The sequence below is a fragment of the Podarcis tiliguerta genome, assembly GCF_965153285.1.
Source record: "Podarcis tiliguerta genome assembly, chromosome: Z".
Lineage (NCBI taxonomy): Eukaryota > Metazoa > Chordata > Lepidosauria > Squamata > Lacertidae > Podarcis > Podarcis tiliguerta.
In genome coordinates this window covers 32252937-32275447 of record NC_139553.1, presented here as the reverse complement: position 1 = coordinate 32275447, position 22511 = coordinate 32252937, and the positions used below count along the sequence as shown (strand labels likewise).

The window sequence follows — 22511 nt, the reverse complement described above, 5'->3', positions numbered from 1 at the left end:
GCTGCGCTGGCTCGCCAGATGCAGCTTGTCACGCTGGCCACGTGACCCGGAAGTGTCTCCGGACAGTGCTGGCCCCCGGCCTCTTGAGTGAGATGAGCGCACAACCCTAGAGTCTGGCAAGACTGGCCCGTACGGGCAGGGGTACCTTTACCTTTACCTTTACCTCAGGTTACAGACGCTTCAGGTTACAGGCACTTCAGGTTACAGACTCCGCTAACCCAGAAATACAGTCATACCTCGGGTTACAGATGCTTCAGGTTGCATTTTTTTTGGGTTGCACACCGCCGAAACCCGGAAGTACAGGAACGGGTTACATCTGGGTTTCAGCGGTTGCGCATGCGTAGAAGTGCCAGGTCACAACCCGCGTGTGCACAGACACGCCGCTGCGAGTTTCGTCTGCCGCAGGTTGCGAATGTGCATCCCGCTCGGATCATGTTCGCAACCTGAGCGTCCACTGTAGTACCTTGGGTTAAGAATTTTGCTTCAGGATGAGAACAGAAATTGTGCGGCGCAGCAGCAGCAGGAGGCCCTATTAGCTAAAGTGGTACTTCAGGTTAAGAACAGTTTCAGGTTAAGAACGGACCTCCGGAACGAATTAAGTTCTTGACCCGAGGTACCACTGTAAATTGCACAGAAGAATTCCATGTTGCCTGTGGGAGCGGCTGGGTAGAACTCTTTGCAGCTGCATGATCCATGCATTTGATCTACTGTATAACCAACTGGTAAAGCTTCATAATTGGTTCTGGCTTCGTGTAGGAGATTGAATGCATTCTTCTATTTCTTCAACCCTGTTTTCCACCCTCACCCCCCCCCTCCTATACTTGGATGGTGCTGACTACTCATCTCCGAAGAGTGAAATGTTTATGAGTACTGCAGATCTAGTCTCAGATGTTAAACCTTTCCCCAGACAGTGTGCTTAACTGAATAACCCTGAAAGACAGGGGAGAATGTGACCCTCTAGATTGGACATTTATTTTGACTAATATGTGCTTTTCATTCACACTCCCTTCTCATACAATTTTTGCTGCACGGCAGAATTCCATTGCTTCTTGTTTGGGGTAGCACAGATTAGGCAAGTTTTCTTTTAAAGACCGACAGAATCAAATCTCTCCTGGACCTCTAGGTTTTTGTAAATACAGTAGTTGCTTTCATATTGGCTTCTGAAGTGAAAAAATGTTTTTAGTGCTCAGTTTGTGTGTGAAGAGGCATATTGTTTCAAAATCTGCTCCCCCCCCCCTTACCCTTCCCTGTCCTTTTCCATTTTTGTGTGTTGTGTTGTTAACACTGTAAGATTCCAGCAGGTACTGTCTTGTTTTACTTGACAGTAAAGGAGCCTTCTTTGGCTGACAAGCAGGGTACAAATGCTCCAAATAAGAAAATAAAATATATAAATACCAATTCGCTTATCGATCTTATTTCAAGAGGCAGCAAGAGACTCCTTCTTGGGGTACGCACTTTAATCTGACGGTGCTGGTTCATCTTAACGCAGAACTCAACAATGCAGCCTTGGTGAAATACAAGCAGCTCATTAGCAAGGGTACTGGAGATTATCATGGTTTGTAGCAGATTTGGGAAATGGACCTGCAATTGCAAATCGATTTGCGCAAGTGGGATCAAACTCGGACCAAAAAGCTCTGTTGAAAACAATACCAGCCAGGATTCAGGAGGCTGTGCTTAATGTTCTCCTGACACGGCATCGGACAGGACTTTGGCTGTAGAGTCAGGATTTCTGCTCTTGGGTCTTTAGTATATTATCTGCTATCAAAGTCGTGTCTTACAGACACCTTTGTCTCTCCTAAGTGCCTTGCATCCTGATATCAAACAAAAAGCATTAGTATCCACACACACCCTCACTCTGTGTGTGCTTTTTAAGTAAACCTGTGAGACTGTCTTGTTTTCAAGCCACTTTGTTTTATTCCAAGAGGCAGCAAGGGATGTGCACTCAAAGGTTAAGATGATGGTGATGACGATAATGATAGAATTTATATATCCCCAGTTAAACCAAAGACTGTGCATAGATAAGAAGGTATCGCAAAAGAAACATCTAAATTTGAAAAAGCATTAACCCATAATAAAGGAAAACACATATCATGAATTTATGACTATTAGAATGGGAAGTAAAAGAAGAACAAGTTAAAAGTTGTAATGGTAAGATTTGGGATACAATATTTACATGGAATAATGGGAAAGATTATGGAGGACAGATATAAAATTCACGGCATGCTATAACCTCAGAGAAAATACCATGAAGATGTTATACAGATGGCATCACACTCCTCTAAAACTTGCAAAAATGTATAAAGGCAGATTGCCAATATGTTGGACATGTAAAAAAGATACAGAATCATATTTCTATATGTGGTGGAACTGCGAAGCTATCCGTGAATTTTGGAATAACATTTATAGTGAATTAAAAAAACTATTCAAACTTATATCTGTGAATTTTGGAATAACATTTATAGTGAATTAAAAAAACTATTCAAACTTACATTTCAAAAAAGACCAGAAATTTTCCTGTTAGGTATATTACCAATGGAAATAAAAATATATATATAAGACCATTGTTTATGTATGCAATCACGGCAGCCAGAATAATAGTGGCAAGAAATTGGAAGAATGAAATCTTACCAATGATTACAGAGTGGCAAACTCTTATGATAGAATACCTGCAACTAGGAAAACTGACTGGAAAAATTAAAGGAGTGTCAAACCAGAAGATATATAGGGAATGGAAAATATTTAAGGAATATTTAAAAATGTATTGTATGAACAATAAGATACTTGCAGAAATAGAGGTACACTGGTGACCAAGAATTACATAAAATACAATAGTGGATTATGTATACATACACAAGACAAAATAATAGGAATCTGTGCAAGGAATACAGATAATAAAAGTAGTATAATGAGAACTATTGGAAGTTATATATTTTAATCTGTCATGTAAGTGTAATATATTGTATTTGTTTACATTTGTTCCTTTATCTTTTCTTAATTCATTGTTTCTATTCATTTGTATCATTTTCTGTTTAATATGTTATGTAACCCATGTATATTTGTCTATGTGAAAATTAATAAAGATTTTCTTAAAAAAAAAAAAGAATTTCTGTATCCCAACCTTCCTCCTGAAGGAGCCTAAAGTGGCAAACAAACACACTTTTTCTTAAGTAATTCCAAAACAACCAAAACATTCTAAAAACAGTTAAAAACATCTGTCAGGTCATTTGTCAGGGATTATTTTGAGTTGCAATTCCTGCATCGCAGGGGGTTGGAATGGATGACCTGGGGGGGGGTCCCTTCCAACTCTATAATTCTGTGATTCCATGATCTGAAAAATATTTGTCAAAGTGAATCAGACTTCTGAGTACTTCCTCCTTGCCCCAAAGTGGAACTATGGTAACCACAAAACTCCCCTCTAATTAGTGCTATAAGGGACATAACTCAGGGTCCCATGTTTGTAGAATCATAGAATTTTAGGACTGGAAGGGACGAGGGTCATCTAGTCCAGCCCCCTGCAATGCAGGAATCTTTTGCCCATTGAAACCACAACCCTAAGATTTAAGAGTCTGATGCTCTACTGACTGAGCTGTCTATCTTCCAACATGTCGAAATAGGACTACAGTGGTACCTTGGTTCTGAAACTTAATCCATTCCGGAAGTCTGTTCTAAAACCAAAATGTTCCAAAACCAAATTGCACTTTCCCATAGAAAGTAATGCAAAATGGATTAATCCATTCCAACCCCTAAAACAGCAATTTAACATGAATTTTGCTATCTAACGAGACCATTGATCCATAAAATGAAAGCAATCATCAATGTACTATGCCTATAAAATAAATAAGACAGTATTGTAGATGATAATAAAATTACTTTTATTTCCTTACCTCCACCGATGATAGTCATTGTTAGGATGGGGGCTTTTATCCATTTCTGCAGCCACACAATCAAGCACTGGGTTCCACACAGTCACAAAGGCAAACTAACCGAAAAAGCATCAAAAACCAAAAATGCAAAATGCAGAGCAAAAACAAAAGCGCCAAACTTAATCTGCTCTCGAAGTCCATTTGACTTCCAAAATGTTTGAAAATGTTTGAAAACCAAGGTGCAGCTTGATTAGTGCAATTAGTGTGAAGCCACACAAACACGGCTTATCTCGGCACTATCTTGGGGGAAACTCACGATGCTGAAAAATTCATGTGCTCAATTTCTGCACATTGAGACAGGAGCCGGAGAAAGCAGTTGGCTTAAAGCACACGCAGAGTAGGGGGGCTCATAAAAAAAAATGTTTATATGGGAGGGGTGGATTGATGTTTGCTCCGATTTAAAAGCTAAAGAGCAGGCTTTCACAAAGAAAAGAGCAGAGTAAGGCAGAAATTACTCGGACCCGTGCTCCCGTTGACAGGAGGGATGAGTCCAGCACTGCACTGTTCGGTCGTATTTTCAGCAACCGCTATTTATTACAGACGTTTACAAAAAAATTAATCAAAAACCTCCGCTTGTAAGAGGCTATGTGCGTTTGAAGAAGCCCGGTATAATCTTTAGATGTTTATTAAAGAAAACCCACATTGCACGACATGTATCTTTAGAACACAGGTTGCGTCATGTTCCCATTGGTTGCCTTAGTTTCTCCATCAATGCAACACCCACAATTTGCGGACATCACTATGGGCATCAGGTGTTTTCCAGGGCAGTGAATGTCAAGAACCCCTTCTTCTAAAGCTGCTTCCCCAGTTTCATCAAAAATAGAAAGAAATGCCATTTGGTAGCCCATTGGTAAGGTTTGGGATGTAATGAAATACATTTCTGAAAGTTATTTATGGATGTACCAGGTCACCGCATCTTTGCTTAAGATGAATAGAAAAGAACATTTCCCCATGCGGCAAACCACTGTCCCCCCCGAATATCGACCGCTGCTTAGTCATTTCAACTCGTTGTGCGTCTTAGTAAGATTTTGTACATTTCAGAAAGCTTTCCCTTGCCTACAAATGAATTCCATGATTTTTCAAAAACTTATTAATGCCCCTTGCTTTTACTTCTGGTGTGGTTAAAAATTGTAGAATCTGGTTATCATTTAAAGCAATGTAAGATGCTTGTTTACATTTCCCCTCACATTTGGTGACTAGGTAGGGATATGTAGTTTTGTGTTTTGTTTTTTTAAGAGTTCATAAGGAGTCCTGCTACTTCCGGTTTTATTTTTGGGGTTGTTGTTTTTTTTGTTTACGAAAAGGTAACCCAGTTGTAACCTTCTTCTACGTACAATTCTGTACGTTCCGTACAGAATTGTACTACCTGTTAATTCATGGTCACTCCAAATCCCTTCGTTTCCTTTAGCAATGTGTCCTTGTGTATCTGCGTAAGCTTTTCAAAGCCTGCTACCTTTGTTTACAGAATTTCCGCTTAGGGGCCCTTTTAACATGTCCCGTAATACATGCGAATAATAGGAATCTCCTTCATTAATTTCAAAAGCCATTTTATTTCTTCCATGATTTTCCTCTGTTGTTAATTTATTTTGTAAAAGCAAGTGGGGTTTAGTCACCAGGGAGGTCTATTCTGTGGTTTTGCTCAATAGGTCATGGTCATCTCAAGAGCCATAGGGCCTGAGATGGTTCCAGCTCTAATTTACGTGTAAGATTAGGAGTCCAAGAATGTGAAATAAGTACTGCAGAAGGCCAGTTACCACATACTTCTCCCTAAATAGTGGGTGAAGTCCTTTTGGGAAGAACTAAAAGGTCTCAAAGTGTCAAGTTTTGCTGTACTGAAGGACTGTCCATATCTAATCTATTATAACATTGAACCCTCCTCCCCACCCAAAGAATTTTGCTATCCATTTCATCATCTAATTTCCTTGGAGGACATTCTAAGAAAGAAAAGCGGGTTTGAATTTTTATAATAAAAGTTTCCAGTTGAGTATATTTATATGTTTTAGTGAAGGTAAGCAACTTAAAAAGACCATAGACCCAGTAAAACTCATTACAAAGAAACACAACATTTAAAAGCAGATACAAATAATTAGACATTATTCTTTTCTCAAGAAGCCAGGGGAAAAAAAATAATTTTTCCTGTTTTATTTTAAGCATGCTTTTTATTAATTTTTAACAAACAAGGTGGTAAGCTGCTGAATATAGGCAGACGTGGGTGGGGGTGGCGCTGTGGGTAAAAGCCTCAGCGCCTAGGGCTTGCCGATCGAAAGGTCGGTGGTTCGAATCCCCGCAGCGGGGTGCGCTCCCGTTGTTCGGTCCCAGCGCCTGCCAACCTAGCAGTTCGAAAGCACCCCTAAGTGCAAGTAGATAAATAGGGACCGCTTACTAGCGGGAAGGTAAACGGCGTTTCCGTGTGCGGCTCTGGCTCGCCAGATGCAGCTTGTCACGCTGGCCACGTGACCCGGAAGTGTCTCCGGACAGCGCTGGCCCCCGGCCTCTTAAGTGAGATGGGTGCACAACCCTAGAGTCTGTCAAGACTGGCCCGTACGGGCAGGCGTACCTTTACCTTTACTATAATTTCTCAAGGGCCATTCCAAATGTGTACAATTGATGGCTCTAAAATAAGCTGCACCCTGTAAGTCCAGATGACAACTGGTGCCATTGTCCCTGTTAGCATTTTGTAAGAAGGGGCACCAAGATTTCATAAAACTGTCTGCTTTGATGATACTTGCAGTGAGGATCCCTTTGATAAGCCATTGGCAATGCATAAAGGAGGGCAGGCGGCTTGGTGAGCAGGGAAATTCTTGAAAAGATTTGGACCAGTGATGTGCCTTTGCTTCGGGCAAAGGGTGATGGTGGATGAATCATAGCTACCTAACTCAGCACTGTTAGCAGTGGCTCTACAAGGTTCCAGGCAGGTGATGTTTTCAGTTTCACCTGGAGATGCTGGAGACTGTTCTGGGACCTGCATCCCCAGCGAGCTCTGGTCCTCCCTTAAGGAGTTAGGCGGATCAATGGTCGGACTCTGTGGAAGGCACCATGCTATTCCCCTTTTAAAGGTACCCCTGCCCGTTGTGTCCAACTCTAGGGTTGCGCGCTCATCCTGCTTAAGAGGCCGGGAGCCGGCGCTGTCCGAAGACACTTCCGGGTCACGCGGCCAGCGTGACAAGGCTGCACTGGCGAGCCAGCACCAGCGCAGCGCACGGAAACGCCGTTTACCTTCCCGCTAGGTAAGCGGTCCCTATTTCTCTACTTGCACTTAGGGGTGCTTTTGAACTGCTAGGTGGGCAGGAGCTGGGACCGAACGACGGGAGCTCACCCCGTCGCGGGGATTCGAACTGCCGACCTTACAATCAGCAAGTCCTAGGCACTGAGGTTTTACCCACAGCACCACCCGCGTCCCCTTTTAATTACCCATTTATACAGAAAATGCGAGAACTGGAATCTTGCTCTTGAATTGATTTTTGGATTGCCTGCATGCCAAGCACATACTTCTACCACTGGGCCAGCACCCTTCCTCAGTGACTGAGGTCTCATTGCACACAGCCATCCAGCAAGCAAAAAAATGTTATTGTTAGAAGGGCAGAGTGGGGAGCAAGAGATTCATTAGACCCACAGTGCTCTGGTTTATTCTATAACCTGCTTGACATTGTGCCTCCTTTCCCCCTACCTTTTATTCCTATTAAAGTTTCACAATGTCGCTGCTTGGGATTCTAGATAATCTATGTGTCTAGATGCCTGTAATGTATGCTGGGCAATCTGGCACAAGTGGGCAGGGTTGCCATCCGCCTGGAATTGCCAGGGTTTGGCCGTTGGAAACAAGTGTCCTTGAGGGAAATGCTTTAATGTCCAGGAAAATCCAAACGTATAGCAATTCTACACGTGGGGAGTAGGGTAAAAGGTAAAGGTACCCCTGCCCATATGGGCCAGTCTTGACAGACTCTAGGGTTGTGCGCCCATCTCACTCAAGAGGCCAGGGGCCTGCGCTGTCCGGAGACACTTCCGGGTCACGTGGCCAGTGTGACATCGCTGCTCTGGCGAGCCAGAGCCGCACACGGAGACGCCATTTACCTTCCTGCTAGTAAGCGGTCCCTATTTATCTACTTGCACCGAGGAGTGCTTTCGAACTGCTAGGTTGGCAGGCGCTGGGACCGAACAACGGGAGCGCACCCCGCCGCGGGGATTTGAACCGCCGACCTTTTGATCAGCAAGCCCTAGGCGCTGAGGCTTTTACCCACAGCGCCACCCGCGTCCCACCAAGTAGGGAGTAGGGACACAAGTGCAAATCAGAATAAAGCAAAAGCTTTATTCTTCAAGATTTGTGTTTAAGACACAGGATCATAGGATTGTAGAGTTGGAAGGCACACAGAGGACCATCTAGTTCAGTTATTCCGAATCAGGGGTCTGTGGCCCCATCCCTTGCCTCCCTCCAACTAATTTTTTGTCATTTTTGCATGGCAATATCATAAATTTTATGTTGTTTTTTTAGTATACCTAAAATCCTTTGCATTTTGTTCAAAAAATTGCTTTGCAGAGGTAACTACCATAGAGTTATCAAAATTTTCAAAAGTAGGGGGTCTGTAGCTTGGCTTTTGAAAAATAAGAGGTCCTCAGTAATTAGCTAACTGGGAACCACTGATCTAGTTCAATCCCCTACAATGCAGGAATAAGGCAGTTGGCCTATACAGGGATCAAACTTATGACCTTGGCATTATCAGCAACCCGCTCTGAACATCTGTGCCATCTTCAGAGCTGTTGTTGTGGGAGATGTAGTTCACCAAAGTAAATATTGAAAGAATCCTCTTTTCACACCAAGGACAGACCATTCCAAACATCTACCTTATAGACAAAATTTATTCCCCAAGCTCTTCCTGTGTTTTAAGACGCTGGGGTGAGGGGAGCCAAAACTTCCACTGGGCTTGAAGAAGCCCTTTTTGTGAATCAATAGAACTCTGCTTCAATCCCAATTTTAGTTTGGAAAACCCATCCATTTTGCTTTAACACACTCCCCTCCCCCCACTTTCCTTCATTCCACTCTTTTCCATATCAATAGCAATTTCTAATGTCCACTCCCAGGACCAGCCCCGGATGTTTTTGCTTGAGGCTGAAACACCCTGAGCCCTGCCTCTGTTTCCTCCTCCAGTCCTTGGCTTCCCCTTCAGGAAAGGAGGCTGAAGAGGAGCAGGTTGTGTTGGTGAAACACTCAGAAGGGCATGACCGTGGTCATGGTGGTCACAATAGTGACATGGCTGCAAGCCTGGTGCTCTATGGACCTGGTTGTGCCGCTTGAGGCAATGGCCTTGCAACGCCTCCTGCGCAGGTTGGCCCTGCCAATTCCTAGGGTGCCCAGTTGGATTATATCAGTGGGGAAGGGGGAAGTTCCCAATCCTGTTCCACTGCTCTCCACTTGCTTCCCCTCAAAGTGATCCATCTAGTCTCCACCCCACTCTGCTTCGAACGAAAATAAATAATAAAAGATCTCCTATCCAGACTCTGCAGTCTCCATACCTGCACTGACAGCTCCAGTCTCCTTTTCACCATTTTTTGGACTCCCTTGAGAAGAACAGCTGGACATCTAGGAGTTGCTGTTGGTGGTGGCGGGAGCAGGGCTCAGCTCCTCCTGCTCTTAAATGTGCTCTGCTCAGTTCTGCAGCCTTATCCTTTAGCACCAGGTGCACATATGCTCTCATAACCCCCCCAATTAAGCCAAGCCCAGTTCTTTTCCTTCCTCTGCTCTCCCCTTCTAGCACTGAGCCCTGGAGACAAAGGTTAATGGGGAGAGGGGAGGGCAGACCTCCCCTCAAGAGTCTATGCAATAAGTCGAAGCCAGCTGCTGCTGCTGGTCGGCTGAAACTTGCAAGCTGCAAGCAGAGTCGTCTTTATATTATATAATATATATATATATGTTTTGTTTGTTTGTTAAAAAGTTGTTCTCAAGCTAAATCCGATTCCATGGTATCTGCACGTCCTGATGCCCCATAAAGCGCCCCCTTCCCACAGCCTCTCTCTCATGTGTGCTGCAAGGGCCCAGGAAGGCTACATTTGGAAGGTCTGGCTGAGCTTCAGAGCAGTGGAGAAACCAGCAAAGGCAAGTGTAGCTCCCCTCCAAACACCAGAACAATCTTTGCACAATGGATATTTTATTTTGAAACAACAGTTTTCCAATAAATTATACAATTTAAAAAAGAGAGAGTGTGCACGAAGTACAGGTATCCAGGACAGAAAACCGAAAAGACAAAGTTGCAGAACTTGGGGTTGGGTGGGGAGCCCAACCCAACCCAGCTGTACCCACTGCCTCAGCTCCCCTCCTGCTGCCCAGCCTGCGCCCTCTACTCCTCCCTTTAGGCAGTGCTTAGTGTTTCATGAAGAATTAACACCCTAGAACTGGGGGACGGGGACGACTGGTAGGACTATGAATATGCGTCACACACTCTACTTGGCAGAATGGGGACAGATATCTGAACGACACAGAGCAGGCTAAGTAGTATGTGGGCCACAGTGGGTGCCCTGCCCCTTCTTGACCAGCATCAACGCCGGGGGGACGAGGACAGAGAAAGATGCCCTGCAACTCCAGGACAGGCTAGGAATCCTTATGCCTTGTACCCACCAAGAGTATCACATGCTCAGCTGCAGCAGAAGGGGAGGCAGTGGAATACTGCACAGGGACTGAGAGCAGCAGTGGTGGTAGGATGGGCAGTGGAATGACTGTCCTCCAACAATGTCCCTCCCAAAACACCCTTAACCTGCCAATGCCCTGGAACCATGTGGGAAACCAAGTGTTCAACTGTGTCAGGAGTCAAGAGGAAAAAGTGGAAAGGGCGAAGCGCACGGAAGGGAGCTGGCACATGGCAAGATGGCACAATGGGAAGGGCAGGAAATCGATTCACTTCCGTGGCACCAGAGAACAGAGGCTAGGCCTTGCCTCTTCCCTCCCCATTTCATCTCCAGGCTGCCTCGCTGCTGGCGTGGAGCCAACGCTTGGCACCTTTAGTAGTCATCCGCCCCCAGCAGGAAGCCCAGGAGGAAGCCGATGGCACGCTGGCGCTCCTGTGGGCTCTGCTTCGACAGAACGTTGGGCGGAGGCCGTAGCAGGAGGCTGGCGAAGAGGGTGGCTGCAGGGAAGCGAAAACATTAGCGTGAGAGGAGGCGGAAGCAGGAGGAAGACCAGCTCCCAGCCAGGACAGGCAGGCCTTACCTAGCATATTGGCACTGACGTTGTTGCTCTCGGAGTATTTCAGCAGCTCCCGCAGGAAGGCCATCACGTAGCGGAAGACGTTCCGGTGCGACCGTGGCAACTGGCAGATCACCTGCAAGACAGCGGAAGTCAGTTCGGAGCTTCCATGCAGAGCTTTGGGTGGAGGAGGGGCATGGATCACTAGCACAGTGTACTTTTTATGTTTGCAGGTTTAGACCTGGCATTAAAAAAAAGAGGATTTTTTAAAATGGTAACCGGACTAGAACTCTGCTGGGAACTTTGGGAAATAATACAATTGTAGAGTCGGAAGGGACCATGAGGGTTAACTAATCGAGCAATGCCTAATGTGGGGGTCGCACGCATGATGCGGAGATTAAGAGTCTCATGCTCTACCAACTGAGATATCTTGGAGGAAGGGCTGTAGCTCTGCAGTAAACCACCTGCTTTTCATGCAGAAAGTCTCAGGTTCCACTCCCAGCATCTCCAGGAAGGGTAGGGAACATCCCTTGTCTGAAATCCTTGAGAGCCACTACTTAGAGCCACTGCCTAGAGGTCCCGGGCCCTAAGGAAGTTAGATTAGCCTCAACCAGAGCCAGGGCCTTTTCAACACTGGCTCCGACTTGGTGGAACGCTCTGCCTCATGAGACCAGGGCCCTGCAGGATCTGATTTCTTTCCACAGGGCCTGTAAGACAGAGTTGTTCTGCCTGGCCTTTGGCTTGGAGCCAATTTGATTCCCTCCCCCTCTTTCTTTTTCTTTTCTCCTCCTGTGAAGAGGCTGCATTTTAATTGTTTTAATGTTGTATTTTAATCTTGTTTTTAAGTTGTATTCATTCAACTCGTTTTTATTATTGTTGGCCGCCCTGAGCCTGGCCTTGGCTGGGGAGGACGGGGTATAAATAAAATTTATTAATTACTGTATTTTTCGCTCCATAGGACGCACCGGCCCATAGGACGCACCAAGTTTTTTTGGGGGGAAATAAAGAAAAAAAATTATTTCCCCCCCAGGCGCTTGTGGGGCCAGCAGCGGGGAGAAGCTCTCTTCTCCCCGCCGCCTGCCTTCAGAGCAGGTCCGGGGACAGCGGGAAGACGCGCTGCGCCTCCCAGCTGTCCCCGGAGCTTGCGGGGCAGGCAGCGGGGAGAAGCGCTCTTCTCCCCACCGCCTGCCTTCAGAGCAGGTCCGGGGAGAGCGGGAAGACGCGCTGCGCCTCCCAGCTGTCCCCGGAGCTTGCGGGGCAGGCAGTGGGGAGAAGTGATCTTCTCCCCGCCACCCGCATGCAGAACAGGTCCGAGGACAGCGGGAAGACGCGCTGCGCCTCCCAGCTGTCCCCGGAGCTTGCGGGGCAGGCAGCGGGGAGAAGCGATCTTCTCCCCGTCGCCCGCATGCAGAACAGGTCCGGGGACAGCGGGAAGACGCGCTGCGCCTCCCAGCTGTCCCCGGAGCTTGCGGGGCAGGCAGCGGGGAGAAGCGATCTTCTCCCCGTCGCCTGCCTTCAGAGCAGGTCCGGGGAGAGCGGGAAGACGCGCTGCGCCTCCCAGCTGTCCCCGGAGCTTGCGAGGCAGGCAGCGGGGAGAAGCGATCTTCTCCCCACCGCCTGCCTTCAGACCAGGTCTGGGGACAGCGGGAAGATGCGCTGCACCTCCCCGCTGTCCCCGGAGCTTACGGGGCTGGCAGCGGGGAGAAGCACGCGTCTCCCCGCCGTCAGCCTCCAAACCACATCGGGAGACAGCGGGATGGCGGCGTTCCACCTCCCCGCTGTCCCCCGACCTTGTGGGGCTGGCGCTGCGGTTCTCCTGAAGTCTGGAGAGCGAGAGGGGTCGGTGCGCACCAACCCCTCTCACTCTCCAGGCTTCAGCGAAAGCCTGCATTCGCCCCATAGGACGCACACACATTTCCCCTTCATTTTTGGAGGGGAAAAAGTGCGTCCTATGGAGCGAAAAATACGGTATTATTATTATTATTATTATTAGTATTATTATTATTATCATCATCATCATCAATTTAGACAATACTGAGCTAGATGGCCCAGTGGTATATGGCCGCTTCCTGTGTTGGAAATTCAAGCGAGGTTCACTGAAACAGATGGGCTATTGTTACAACTCCTTGTCAGAAAGCAAAAAGGCAACATGTGCACGCACCGCCCCCCCCCCAACAACCGAGAGGGATGGTTATCAAAGGAGACATCAACCCCTGTGCTACCATGTTAATCCAAGAGCATCCACTGTCAACATTCAGCAGCCTCTGCAGTTAACAAGGCTTCCCAGACCAGACTAACCCTCCTGCCAGTGTGCCGGTTTACTGGCTTTTGGGGATGTTTTAGTGGATTCTCTGTTACTTGCTGCTGCATTTGGACTAGATGACCTTTGAAATCCCTTCTGATTCTATGCTTCTGTACACAATGCAGACCAGCCAGGAAGAGATGGGCTCTGGGGCCTACCTGGCGACAGAGGCGGCTGTCATGTGAGCACTCAAGGCAGCGCTGATACAGTTCATAGCAAATGACTGGTTCTGGCAGTGCCTCCAGGAAGATGAGCAGAGCTTCGGCCACAGAGTGGTTACTGCCAGCTATTGACAGCCTGTCAAGGAAAGGGTTCTATCCTGTTACCTGCACCCTGGCTCCTTCCTAGCTTGGTCCAAAGTAAGTAGTTTTGTCCTTATACATCTGGGCCCACCTTGAGAGCCCCCCCCTTTTTGCGCAAGGTGGACCTTGAACCCACAGCCCTGAGATTAAGAGTGCCACGCTCTACCAACTAAGCCATCCCACTGTAATTTTCCCCACACCTCCCCTCTTGACGAAGCTGCCTGCAAAGCTGATCTGCAGAGGAAATGTCCATCTGCAGGCATGGTTTCAATCCAAACAGCAAATAATAGTGGTCAACTTCAAAAGTGTGGTCAACAAACCCTGCTTGCCAAAGAACAATTGAACGCCCCCTTGAAGCTCCTCTGCAGCCATGTCTTTACCTGTCTCCACACCTGATACCATGTATGATGCTAGACGTGGGGCCTGCAGGCCTGTCAAGATTCCCCACCTCTGCTCTATCTAGCCAGGCTGATGTTTTCAAATGGGGGTTCAAGCTGTTAAGCTGTTTGGATGCATGACTGGACTTCACTGTGGGCATTCCATTTTGATTGTTTTTACAGAAGAAGAAGAAGAGTTTGGATTTGATATCCCGCCTTTCACTCCCTTTAAGGAGTCTCAAAGCAGCTAACATTCTCCTTTCCCTTCCTCCCCCACAACAAACACTCTGTGAGGTGAGTGGGGCTGAGAGACTTCAGAGAAGTGTGACTGGCCCAAGATCACCCAGCAGCTGCATGTGGAGGAGCGGAGACGCGAACCCGGTTCCCCAGGTTACGAGACTACCGCTCTTAACCACTACACCACACCACAGTGGTACCTTGGGTTACAGACGCTTCAGGTAACAGACTTTGCTAACCCAGAAAGAGTGCTTCACGTTAAGAACTTTGCTTCAGGATGAGAACAGAAATCGTACTCCAGCAGCGCGGCAGCAGCAGGAGGCCCCATTAGCTAAAGCGGTGCTTCAGGTTAAGAACAATTTCAGGTTAAGAACGGACCTCCAGGAACGAATTAAGTACTTAACCCGAGGTACCACTGTATATAAAAGTGAGGTCCACTCCAGCCAAGAGCTAAACAAGGATACGGATCGTTTCGGGAATGCTGGTGTCCAGGCACTCAATTATCTCCTGCAGCTCGTCCTGCATGCCAGGGGTCTGGAAGAGGTCCTCCTGCCAGACAGAAGTAGAGTATCACACATGCGTTAGGAAAGGATGGGGTACATCCTGGATAGCATGAAGAACAATCCAGCCCTGAGGTGCACAATGTGAAGTCAAGGAATGCAACAATGGAGAGAAGAGGAAGAGTTTGGATTTGATATCCAGCTTTATCACTACCCGAAGGAGTCTCAAAGGGACAAACATTCTCCTTTCCCTTCCTCTCCCACAACAAACACTCTGTGAGGTAATTGGGACTGAGAGACTTCAAAGACTAGCCCAAGGTCACCCAGCAGCTGCATGTGGAGGAGCAGAGACGCGAACCCGGTTCCCGGGGTTACGAGACTACCGCTCTTAACCACTAGACCACACTGGCTCTCCCATCACCAAGAAGCCCATCACCAAGAGACCTTGCACAAGGGCTGAGAATTTTATCCCGCCTGATTTCCACAGTAGCATTCCTACTACCCTTCTCATGATTTTGGGCAATGGGAGAGTGAAATCATTTCCTGCTTCTTCTAGCGGCGAGTCTCAGAGGGCTGCTTTACTAGGGATAGACAGACAATGGTTGTGAACACTTGGGTTTTTCTGAGTTGCTCTAAGGAATACTGTATGCTGGATGTCTCACCCGCTGCCGCTCCACCAAGGTGCCACTACACTCACGGCAGTAGTTTGTAAGAGTGAGTTGGTAGCTAAGATGTAAATAAATTGTGATGTTTGGGACCTGCACACCCCAAAACTGGTACTGGTTCCAGCCAACACCCTGGCTGGAACGCAGCGGGTTGGACTCGATGGCCCTTGTGGTCTCTTCCAACTCTATGATTCTATGGTACAGTCCCCCTCAGCTCACCTGGTGGCAGGCATTCTTGAAGAGGTGGTCCACCAAGAGCCATATCTCCTTGGGTATGTGCAAAGGCCGCTCAGTGGAGTCATCACCATCCTGGGGTACTATATCCAGAAACTGCTTCTCCTGGAGGTCCAATGACAAGCGAGACTGGCATGAGAGACTGACAGAATGTGTGCCTGTATGCATTCTTTCCTTGCTCCAGCTGGGTGGACAAGTCTTGCCCTCTGAGGCCACAACTAGGGCTGGGCGATAGCTGGTTTTCAACGTTGTAACATATCACTAGCTAAACATTGCAATATACCAATGTACCAGGATGTCTGAAATAAGGATAGAGGCATTGGCTGGCTTCACGGTTTTGTGATTTTTGCTGGCGCCTGCTCTCTTGGTGATTTGCTGCCCCCTGCAGGCTTCATGATTTCCCCCGAATTGTGATTTTTGCTGGCGCCTGCTCTCTTGGTGATTTGCTGCCCCCTGCAGGAGGGCAGGGGAAAGCAGAGCCGGCAGAGTTAACAGGGGCTGCCGGAATCTAGAGAAGCACTGTCTGGCTTCACAGTTTCCCCCCACATTGTGTTTTTTGCATAGCACACACACACACATCATGATTCGCAATATATTGCCAGGCCAGAAATTATGAAACCAGTATCACTATATAGACTTCAAGCCAATTTGAAAATATATATATATTGACATATCACCCGACCCTAGCCACAATAAGCATCTCAAGTGGGAAAACAAGAAACGAATTTCTCGCACCCCAAATCCAAGCTCCCCCTTCCCCTATTAATATGCAGCTAGTAATCTTCCCACTCCGGATGTGCAGTTCACCCAGAAGCTTAGTCAATATGCAGCTGCGGACATGCGGTTTGGCTAACATTTTATTTTAATTTTTGTAACCTGTTCCTGGGACCTTAGGGTGAAGGGCAGGAAATAAGTAACAAAAACAGCAGCAGAACATGGATGGGCCTTCATCGGTTGATGGGCTGCAGCCCCAGCCAGCATAATGAGACGATGGGGTCACATGTTCACCACCCCTTATCTAGAGCACGTTGCAGAGGCAGTGGTGGAGACTGAACAACAGCTGGAGCCTGAGCTCACTACTTTCTATGGGCAATGCAGGACACAGCAGCTGCTGAAAAATACCTCCTGCCTCCTTCCTTTCCGGAGATGTTCAGGGTGGTTAGTTTTATCTCAAGCTACCGCAAGGATCTAGAGATCACGCTAGGGGTGGCCAAATTCTGTACGACTGCCATAAAACTTAGGGAACAAGCTGTACTACCAAAATGATTAAGGTTTTAAATGACAACTTTAGTTAATATTTTAGTGATCAAGATTTAATGTATATTTTTAACTGCTGCTATATCTGAATTGTCTCTGTTATACCCAATTGCAATTCAATGTATTCCTGTTGTGTTTTATGATTTTCCTGATATTGTAAGTGAGCCGGAACTGGTCTGTGACCGTAATAATAAAATTCAAGCTACCACGTTCAAGAGAAAGAGAGGAGAGCAAGAGAGCTTTAGGAGCGCAGCAATGGCAAGCAGCCCATCCCTAAAAGGAGTTGGCAAGGATGAAGAATTTGATCCCAACTCCACTTCCTCTCATCCCCAGGGAAGCTGTTGATTAGGACCCAATTCATCCTCCCCACCAATACTCTCCGCCCCCGTCGAGAGAGAGAGAGAGAGAGAGAGAGAGAGAGAGTGTATTAGTGTGGGGAATGACACATACTGTATCAGAGTCTTAGTGTAAGAGTAGCAGATACATGCTGAAGAACACAGGAGCTTTGCTGGGTTAGATCAGCATTTTGTTCCCACAGTGGCCAACCACATGCCCTTGGGAAGTCCATAGGGACACGGGGACAATAACGCTCTGTCCACCATGTTCCCCAGAAACTGGTAATCAAAAGCATGTGGTTTATGATAATAGTGGCAATAAATAGCCCTCACCGGTAGCCACTGATAAACATATCCTCCATGATTCTAAATGTCTACAGCTGTCCAAATTGGCAGTCACCACTGTCTCCAAACTGGCTATGATAATAGTATATCTGATTTTGAGAGGAGTGACACTTCCCTGAGCCATCCCAAAGCAGCCACTACTGCTTCCCAAATGCCAGTGCTCAGGTGGTAAGAGTAAGCAAGAGTGGCATAGCCTGTGCAGCAGTTGCTCAGCACAGAGACAAGGAGAAAACTGGCTCTTGGGCCAGAGGGGGCTGATGTCTGCATAATGAGACTGGGCTTTCAGCCTCCCATGCTGCCCATCGCAAGTGGACCCAGAGTCAAGCAGAGCAAAATCAGCTACAAGCAGTGATGGCAAATTCTGGTTTCGTCTCCGTTCTCCTCTGCTGAGTTCTACAAGGGCCACACTGAGACTAGGGAAGAGAAGGAAGCAGATAGCTAGAGCCACCACCTGGACTGGATTTGAGTAAGAAGGCAGGCAGGCGAGGGTTGCCCGAGAGGAAAGTGAGGTGGGTGGGGTAGCGCCTGGTTTGCCACTGCATGGAGCACCTGCTGATTGTTGACAAGCGCCTTCCAGTACAGGCAACTCCATTTACGTGTGTTCGAGGCACATGCACTCTGCTGCAAACCTGGAAGTGGCACTTGAAGGGGCAAAAATGCCCCCCCCCCCAAGAGCACAAAAGCGGCAACAGCATGGCATGGAAACAGCATCTAGACTTCCTCCCAGGAGCCTTTGCACTGACCTTTGAGGCCTGTGGAGAGTTGGAGTTTGAGCGAGGAGTTTTGCAGGGAGTCTGGCAAGCGCTGCTGGTTTTTAAAAGGCCTTTAAAAGGGGTTTCAGGAGGTTTAGAGGGTGTTTGCAGGCTTTTCCAATGCCATCCCCAATATACATGATTTCATTTAAACGCACGGTACCTCAGAACGCAACCCCCGTGTAAATGGGGAGTTGCCTGTACCTGATTTGAGCCCGCTACAAGAACATCGAGAGAGATATCAAACCGACTGTTACCTTTTCCAGGAAGCTGTCTTCTCCCTGAGATCAGAGGAGGAAGGCATGAGCAAAAGAAAAGTGGAAAAAAGACAACAAAGTATGTTAATGACACAGGCCCTAAGAAGAGAAAGAAACAGCCCATTCGCTGAACAGTATCTGGGCAGATGGCACATGGTTTAGTGGCCGTGCGAAAGGGCAGGTGGGAGGACAAGAACCTGGGATGACTCAGTCAACAGCAAACATGAACAGCACACAGGAAGCGAGTGACCAGCTACATGAATGAAGCGAAGGACCCCCACCACACACATCTCTGAGCGGAAGAGCAGCTGTTTTTCAAGCAGGCAAGCAGAGTGGGAAGGTTAGATATTCAGCAAATGAACCTGCCAGGTAAATCAACCCCTTTCCCTACCAGATCAATAAGTTTAGTGACGGGGACTTCGCGGATCGGCTGCCTCATCCGGCACAAGGCTTCCAAGGAGGTCCCGAAGCAGCTTGGCAGGTAGCTCCCACTGATGGTGAGGAAATAGTCCTTGCCCCGGTCAAGGTGAAGGACAAGGATATCCTCAATCTTATCCTCCCCTGAATTGAGAAGCGTCACAGAGTCCTTGCTGACGTACACATCCAGGGAAATGTCCAGAGTCTCATCTAAAATGGGAAGAGGTCAGGTAGATACAATCTTTGGAACAGCCAGGGCTGTTTGTTTGTTTGTTTGTTTGTTTATTAGATGTTAAGATAGTGAATAATTTAACAGAAGGACACAAGATGAGCCTGCTGGATCAGGCCGATGGCCCATCTAGTACAGCATCCTGTTCTCACAGGTGTTTATGTGGGAAACCTTAACTTCAAGAATTAGGAACAGAGGCTACTACATTCCCACCCCACTTTCCTCTCTATTCCTCCAAAGCAGCAGCTGCACAGAATATGGGGACAGGGTACTGGGGGGTAAGAGAAAGTGATCCCAACAAAAGAATATAAAAAGGGAAAGCATTTATTTGTCTCCTAAAGGATTTTTGTGCCCCCAATGTAACTTTCTTTTTTAGTTTACATTTCATCGAGTTTTTAAAAGTTTGGCTAGTTCTATATGTTCCCCAAGATATTTTAGCGCCTCCACAATGTAAAAATACACATTTTTTTAAAAAAAGTAATATTCTGATGGACTGCTCTCACTAGTTCCCTGTGGTGCCAAAAGGTTTTTGGGGACCCTCCAGCATTTCTTTGCTCCAATTCATTTGTGCGTGTGTGTGTGTGTTTAAAGCTGGTCACACTCACTTTCACACTTTGGGCTCACCTGCTTTGGCCCTTGGAGGCTTGAGCATGGGGCAATGTAGCCCACAAATGTTAAGCCTCCCCTGCTCTACAAAACTCCCAAGGTTTGATGGAGGAGGGCTGGGAAGAGGAGGAGAAAAGGGGGGATGAAAAGGAAACGAAGGCCTTCCCTGGATGTCCCTTGGGGTCCCTTTCCAACTCTACAATTCTCTGATTCCAGAGAGAGACTCACTGGGCTCCAAGTATCCCTCGCAGGGCTCAGCGCGAAGCCATGGCTTACAATACTGGCTGTCATTGAGTTTGGGGATGAAGGAGAAATGGAGGGTGACCTGCCCGTTGTTTGTGATCTGGAACTTCTCCTTCTGCAGCTGCCGGAACTTCACATTCTCAAACGAAAACTGCATAGCAAAATGGGGGGGGGGGGGAGGAAAGAGAGTGCTTGCCTTCAGCAGACGGCAAGGAAACGTGCTCCAGGGAGAAGTTTGTCCTTGGCCCCGGGTTCTCATTTAAGGGACTGCACATGCAACAGGTCCGAATGCCACCTCACAGTGGCTACATTTGCTCTAGAGTGTCCACCTGGGGCTGTCCAGATATTGCTGCACTTAGCAACTTCCCATCGCCACAGGCCATGTTGGCTGGGGATGATAGGAATTGTAGTCCAACATCTGGAGGGCAGCACACTGGATACCCCTGCGAGGAACAGGAAGAGGCTGCAGCTCAGTGGAAGGGCGTCTGCCTTGCATGCAAAGGTCCCAGGTTCTATCCCCAGCTAGGGCTGGGAGAGATCCCCCGGAAATCCTGGGGAACCGCTCCCTGACAGTGTAAACAAGACTGAGCTAGATGGGCCAAGGGCCTGGCATGATATAAAGCAGGCTTCTTTTCCCCCTGGTCTTTTTGCAGCAAACCCTCTTTAAGGGGTTAGAGAGGATCTTATTCGTCTTTACCTCCCTCCTGCTGAGCTCCAGCGAGGGCAGGAATTCGTTCTCCATCCTGTCCATCAACCGAACAATATCCTCAAACACTTTCCGGTACCGCCGGTCATCCACAACCTTCACCTATAAGGGTGGGAGTGGGGGGGAAACAGAGCACACTTGTTGGGGGCTGTGGACTCAAAAAAATGGGGGGGGGGTATGTGTTAAGAGCAGAAATGCCTGATGCACCACCCTGTTCCCAGCCCTGAAAGAGGCAAGTAACTCTGAGAACTTCCCCAGGGATGGCAGCAGCTGTAACTTCCAGACCCAATGGGTTGAAGCCAAATGCTCCAAGCCAAGTACCACAGAAGCTGCACTGCATGAATGGAGCCAACTGTTAAGGTGTACAGTTCAGCCCATGTGGTCTGCCATGCCTGCAGGAGCAGTGTGTACTCAGAACAGTGGAGAATGGAAGCATAGGGATTTAACAGAGCCAAGACCTGCCCACTCCTTGCACCAGAAGGCATTTGTCAAGGAGGAGCTCTGTGGTCAGGGCCTGCCCGTATCTAAGGAGGTGCCACCTAGCAGGCAACTAAAAAACCTTAATAGACGATAGCCCTGGCCAGGGCAGGTGTTACCCCTATGAGGAAGAGGGAGCTGACGGGCTTGTGGTCACTCGTTTTCAATTCCATGTGGCTTCGGTAGCTGAGTTGATTCACGCTGCCTCCTCTCCAGAGGATTCGGTCACACCATGCTGGCACACGGCACTTCCCACTGCAAGGAGACAGGAGAGACATCGGGACTACTGGACTGGCTGAGGCAACACACAAGGCTCACTCAGTCAAACTTTGGCTCCATACACGGTCTGTGATCTTGACCATGGTCAACAGCTGGAGATGATGGGACTTGGGAGTCCAGCTTCAGAAGGGGCAGACCTTGCAGGTGTGCAGGTATTTTGCCTCATGGAGAGAGTTGTTAGGAAATCAAAAGCTGCCTTCTACCAGGTCAGAATGAATTTCTGACCTACCCCAGTTTTGATTCCTGCATTGCAGGGGGTTGGACTAGATGATCCTCATGATCCCTTCCAACTCCACAATCAATCTACTCTGGCTGGCAGCAGCTCTCTGTGGCCCAATCCTTTTTCAGGTGGATGTGCCATAGAGTTTCAACTTGAGACTCTGCATACAAAGCATATGGCACACCGCTGAATTATGATCCCTCCAAAAAGCAATGGTCCCCGTTATTTTTGCTCAGACGCTATCTCTTCAGTGATCCAAGCTTCAGGAAATGTAAAAATACCCCTTTCTGGCACCTGAAATGCTGCCAAAGGGAGCCTGCCATTTTCTGGCTTCATCACTACATGTTCTGTCTGTCCTTTTGATTCCCCCATAACCAAGCAAGAGAAATTAAACTAGCAGGCCTAGGTGGCTTCGTACAGTTGTCAATAACCACAATAATATGCACATTCATGGATGATGAGGCTCAGTGGCTACTAGCCATAATGGCCACAGAACATACTCCACCAGCAGCAGCATGGCTTGGAGGAGGGGAGAGTGTTGTTGCACTCAGGTCCTGTTTGTGGGCTCCCCAAAAGGAGCCAAAACATTTCCAGAGACTTTGAGCAGGGATGGGTTGAGCAAGACAACGTATCACAGCCTTGCATTTAACAACTCGCCTAGCAGCCTTTGGCGACCAGGA

At 47.7% G+C, this 22511-nt stretch overlaps 1 protein-coding gene across 1 annotated transcript in view; it reads right to left on the bottom strand.

The window, feature by feature from the left end:
* Positions 1-10043: 10043 nt before the first annotated feature.
* The window catches only part of OCRL (OCRL inositol polyphosphate-5-phosphatase), a 28779-nt gene continuing 16311 nt past the window's right edge, over positions 10044-22511 (bottom strand). Inside the window, exons 15-23 of the mRNA XM_083424440.1 lie at positions 21452-21587; positions 20847-20957; positions 20135-20300; positions 19046-19281; positions 15694-15837; positions 14774-14858; positions 13552-13679; positions 11116-11227; positions 10044-11032 (exon numbers count right to left, since the gene is read on the bottom strand). Coding sequence (XP_083280566.1) covers positions 10908-11032; positions 11116-11227; positions 13552-13679; positions 14774-14858; positions 15694-15837; positions 19046-19281; positions 20135-20300; positions 20847-20957; positions 21452-21587 — 1243 coding nt within the window. The 3' untranslated portion in view covers positions 10044-10907. The remainder of the gene's footprint in view (positions 11033-11115; positions 11228-13551; positions 13680-14773; positions 14859-15693; positions 15838-19045; positions 19282-20134; positions 20301-20846; positions 20958-21451; positions 21588-22511) is intronic.